Source organism: Etheostoma spectabile, chromosome 7 (assembly GCF_008692095.1).
Source record: "Etheostoma spectabile isolate EspeVRDwgs_2016 chromosome 7, UIUC_Espe_1.0, whole genome shotgun sequence".
Taxonomy (NCBI): Eukaryota; Metazoa; Chordata; class Actinopteri; order Perciformes; family Percidae; genus Etheostoma; species Etheostoma spectabile.
In genome coordinates this window covers 26261866-26267223 of record NC_045739.1, presented here as the reverse complement: position 1 = coordinate 26267223, position 5358 = coordinate 26261866, and the positions used below count along the sequence as shown (strand labels likewise).

The following is a 5358-nucleotide window of genomic DNA, read 5'->3' as shown; positions in this document are numbered from 1 at the left end:
GATCCAGGGAACGCGTGGATGTAAGGTTTTTAAATTTCCGATGTACGGTTTGGGAGTTGTAGAGCCAAACGTGTTTTCTCTCTGCTATAGCGCCACCTAGTGGTAGAAGTGGATCAATTTTTTGGCTGAGGTCTTTGCGGACTTTCGGCACAGTCCTGAAAAGGGCGCGTCGCCACCATGTACGGTGGGGCTGCAGCACCACCTTTTATGCGGAGAAGAATAATGGAAAGTAAGAAAGAAACTGCGAAATCAATAGGGTTCACAGCCTGCTGTGTGAACCGCGTACGCCTTGCGATTCCGCGGTGCACGCATCCGGGCTTGGACCCCTAACAAGAGTTATCTTGAGACACTTTACAGATAGAGTAGGTCTAGACCACACTCCAGAATTTACAAAGACCCAAAAGTTCTAGTAGTTTCCTCTAGAGCAAGCAACAGTGCGACAGTGGCGAGGAAAAACTTCCTTTTAGGAAGAAACCTGGGACAGACCCAGGCTCTTGGTAGGCGGTGTCTGACGGGCCGGTTGGGGTTAGGAACGTTATAGTTGTTATAAACGTCTCTGTGTGTGCTCCATCTACGGAGGGCTGCGCACGGGGTACTGCTCGAGTGTAGCCAGACGCTTTAGGCACAGTCAGGTTCAGAAGTCAACTTTCTGTTTCCTCTTACTCGCTCTGTTATCACTGTTAAATGTGTAGAGGCTATTACATGGCACAGCTGTTGTACATATATTCCTAGCCCTGCTCAGACACCTTGTTAAATAAAGGTAGAGACTATTATGTGTGTGTGTTTTGTTGTTAGGAACAAGGCGGGCTGGCTGGACAGCGAGCTCAACATGTTCACCCAGCAGTACCTCCACCACAGCAAGTAGAGCACCCAGAGGATGGGCCGAGAGACTGAGGGACGTCTGGAACACCTGCTGAACCCCGTGTAGATGACACACTTCTGTATTTAGAAGTTAATGAGAGGAAATACTCCACAATGTTGGGAAGAGGAGAAAGAGAAGGAATGGTTTGATATGAGAGGAAGAGTTACCTGGTGACTGAGACAGTGGTGATGTGTGGACCTGAGCTCTGGTTGGGTGTCCGGTGCTCAGCTGGTTACGTGTCGCACAAAACTAAACAGTGAATCAACTATTCGATATAAGCCACAACATAAATTTATTAAAGGTCCCATGACATAGCACTCTTTGAATGATTTTATATAGACCTTAGTGGTCCCTCAATACCATATCTGAAGTCTCTTTTAAATAACACCTTAGTGCTCTAATACTGTATCTAAAGTCTCTTCCAAAATTTGGTGCAGAATTACAGCCACTAGAGCCAGTCCCACAATGAGCTTTCCTTAGTATGTGCCATTTGCGCGTTTGAAAGCCATGATGTCTCTCACTCATGGGTGGGCCAAATTCTCTGGGCGGGCAAAACAGAGAAAGGGGAGGTTACCACATTGGCCCATCTGAGCTTTCATTTTCTCAAAGGCAGAGCAGGATACCCAGGGCTCAGTTCACATCTATCGCCATGTCTAGCCACTGGGGGACCATAGGCAGGTAATGTTAAAAAACCTCAAAGTGACATTTTCATGCCATGGAACCTTTAAATGTAACAGGTTGAACCAACCCCCTACCATGCCGTCAGTGTATTTCCCAATGCTCGTTGTTATCATTGAGCACTTTGAAGTCCAGTTGTGGTGATATGTAAACTGGCATGATGCCGTGTCTCCAGATGTGTGACACGTCACAAACTCCACACTGGCCTTTTACACCAGATTCCAGTTACCTCTGCCACATTGCACGGGTGTAGTTTTCTGTAAATACATTAAGAACTACGGACAACGCCACGCTGAAGTAAAAGGTAGTCCACGTGAGGGAAGAGAAGGAAGGGTCTTCTGTTAAGATACTACGACATCCTTTATTCCTCCACCTGTTGTGTTTTTGGAACATGTAGCCCTTGTTCAGAGACTGTTGCTGTTGAAGCTGTTGGAAATGATCTTGGCCACTGACCACCGTTGCCACCGAGAAACAACTGTTCCATTGACATGTTGATGGTCTCAGAGTGGAGACTTCACTCACGGAAGGCTGATTATTTAAACTACATGTAAACCCTTGGCCCTATATGTACAATAGCTTAACGTCTACATTTGTATTTAGTGTATTTGCTGTACTGTTCCTTCTGAGAGTAAACCTACGTCTTTGTTCTGCGAGGATACTGTTGTTGCTTGGGCTTTGCAGTCATTTAATAGATTTTAGCATTTTAAACAACAATGGAGTAAATGTAAGATTCCTTTATCCTAACTTTAAGGGTCAAGAGAAAGTAGTGCATTTGTTGGGGGATTGTTTTCAATGTTAACAATGGAAATGGTACAGAGTACTGAGATATATCAGGCTATATATCAGGCTTTTGGATATACACACAGTACTTAATCTGTCAAAGAAATTATTTTGTTCACTTTGTATTCCACATTTAGCAAAGCTACAGATGAAGACTGGGACCACATGGACCATATAACACTTTTCCTCAATTTACAAATTTTTCTTGGCAATTAACTTTAAAGACTAGAGCCTATGTGAGCTGTATCTGCACGCATCATCTGTTAAAGTTGGGCTAGGCAGTTTATTTTGGCCATCGTTGGGAAAAGATTCCATGCGTTTTTAGCATATTGTAATTCAAATGTTCTGAGAGAAAACTAAACTTCTGCACCTCCTTTTGGCTCTGTTTTCAGGCTTTAGAAAATCTAGTCCTTGATGGGAGACTTTGGCCAATCATAGGTCATTCCAGAGAGAGAGCATTCCTATTGGCTGTTCTGCTGATGCACATTTACGTCCCCTTTGGCAAACGTTCTGCTGTAGCCAAAGGCTCAGGGCTGCGGCTAATTTAAGTGGGTGGGGAAGTGGGGGGGTAGGAGACCTGCAGGAAGAGGTCTTACTTTTATTCATATTCTGGAGTTTTTTTTGCTGTCTGCCCCCCAGGAAGGGCACCAGGCTTTAAAGCAAATTTAACATAACGGCCAAATAGTGGAATTGCAACTCCTGGCCCATCACATCAAAAAGTATTTTCCCCATCGATATACATGACAAGAGAAATGACGGATAGTTTTTTTAGCGCCATAACCCCCTGTGAATTGACCTGTTTTACTATAAGAATTTGATCCTTTCGATCCAATAACATTTCCAAAGTGTTGTAGAGCAGCATGATTAAATCATTTTCTACCCGTTGAAATTAGGTGGGGCACTTCATGCACCACTGAGCAACTCTCAGAGGAATGAACAGGGTCCCACCTCCAACTCTGTATCCAATTCTTACACATCTATGCCCACAGCTTTAAATAGCGGATGTCAGTACATAAATGCCAAAGATATGTCTGAGGACATTAAGATGCTGTCTCCTTTAGTCTTTGTCCACTAGAGAGCGCCGGAGTTTATATTTACTCTAAATATTATCCCACTCAGCAGGTATACTGGTTACTATTATTTAATAACCACATTGAAAGAATTCTCATCACATCATGTTAATGTTTATGTGAAACAATAGCTCAGACTTGGCGGATTATGATATGACGATGAGCCTATAAAATACACTATTGGGCAGTCTCTGACACCTCATATTTTATGTTCTCAACCACAAAATGTTTGGATTTCCAAGCCGTCAGTGTGGAGTTCAGAGTGGATTTGGTATGTCACGTGCACTAAAACAAACTGAGGGTATGCAACTTCATTTTCAGCTTTCTCAAATTAAACTCAAAATCTACATTTTTTTCTCTCTATATACAAATGATCTCTTCAGGCGTCAGAACGTCTTTAATGCGGACCTCATTGTCTTCCATACATATTTAATGAAACAGACCAACTGTTAACATGTGTCTGATGTACTGGCAGTCATTATCCTGTGTATCACCACTACTAAGTACTATTCTTTGGGCAGAGTAAGAATTTTGTCTTGCACTGAATACATATGTGGCCAGGTCTCTGCCAGTGTCACCGAAGGTTTCACTTCAAAACAAAGAGGTAGGAATCTGAACTACATATGATGCGTATGTAAGAGGGGCCAAATCCAGCATCAGCTCTCCTTTTAGGAATTAAATTGTACTCTTGGTTTCTAAAATGTGTATATGATGAAATATATTTATTTGCCTTTCAATTGGAAACAATGGGAAAATGCTGAAGGAGACAAAACCACACCAGACTTGATGTGCCTGAATTTGTCCAGTATGTAAAAGTTGTGGTTGATTGGGCCATGCTGTCAATGAAAACCATACACTGTTGCCAAGTGAGCAAGAAGGCTGCCGTAAAACACTTCCTTTAGTGTGAAGATATGCACTTTATCAGTTTGCTGCTTTTTGATTTTGTTATTTTTTTTTTCCCGCTCCACAAAGTAGTTGTTTGGCTTAAGGAAGGTGAAAGTACCTGCATGCAGTGTGGATGTTATAGTTCAAATATGTATGTATGTATGTATGTATGTATGTATGTATGTATGTATGTATGTATGTGAAAAATAAAGGTGACCCCATGCGAAAACATGTATTGATGTCTAAGTACTAATTTGTGTATAGACTAACCATTGTAACGTGCTGTGCAGCCAGAGTGTGCAAGTGTTCATCCCCAGGCTGACGGTCAACTGCACATCACTTTTGTTTTGTTTTCTGGAACTTTCAACCCTCATCGAGGATTTGATCAAGTGATGAGTGGTTAAATATACCTAAAGATTGGCATGGTGTTATTTCAGTTAGCTTAATAGCTGGTTTGATTTGCACTGAGAGATAATCTTATGGAAAGTTCCCCATGCTTATCTCTATGTATGGTGAAGGGTATGTGATGATGTGGGGGGAGGGCTATTTAATTTCCAAAGGCCAAGGGAACTTTATCATAAGTAAATGAGCCTACTTCTTACTTGATTTATTACCTTAAACATTTTTAATGAGTTGATGGTCTCATTCTCTAGTTTCAAGTGGGTTGTGCCATCGGAGTGTAGATGTGTGTGTGAATGGTTCCTGTACAAGCGCTTTAAGTAGTTATGATTGGAAAAGCTCTAAATAAAAACAGTCCATTATAAGTTTTCTTCAACAGCATGGTTATTTTGTAAATGATGCTCCCATTTATTTTAAAAAGACAAAGCAGCGGATGCTGTCAATCAGAACAGAGGGTTAGTAATGCTGACACAGGGGGCATAGAATAAAATAGATGATTGAAGATGACATCATGGCAGTTTCATGCAGTGGTGTTACAGCGTTTAGCTGAGAATGCCCATAGACAGTTAAAGAGGGGGACCAACAGATCCTGTTGTTCTGGACGGAGACCAGTGAAGGAAAATAGAAGCACTTTTCCGGTGATGGCTAGGCGTTACTGCGCAGCCTCCAACTGGGCTTGACGAC

The 5358-nt window shown here is 42.1% G+C and overlaps 1 protein-coding gene across 1 annotated transcript in view; it reads left to right on the top strand.

The window, feature by feature from the left end:
* The window catches only part of mfn2 (mitofusin 2), a 47830-nt gene extending 43378 nt beyond the window's left edge, over positions 1 to 4452 (top strand). The window contains exon 18 of the mRNA XM_032521080.1: positions 796 to 4452. Within this exon, the coding sequence (XP_032376971.1) occupies positions 796 to 865 (70 nt within the window). The 3' untranslated portion in view covers positions 866 to 4452. The remainder of the gene's footprint in view (positions 1 to 795) is intronic.
* Positions 4453 to 5358: the final 906 nt, after the last annotated feature.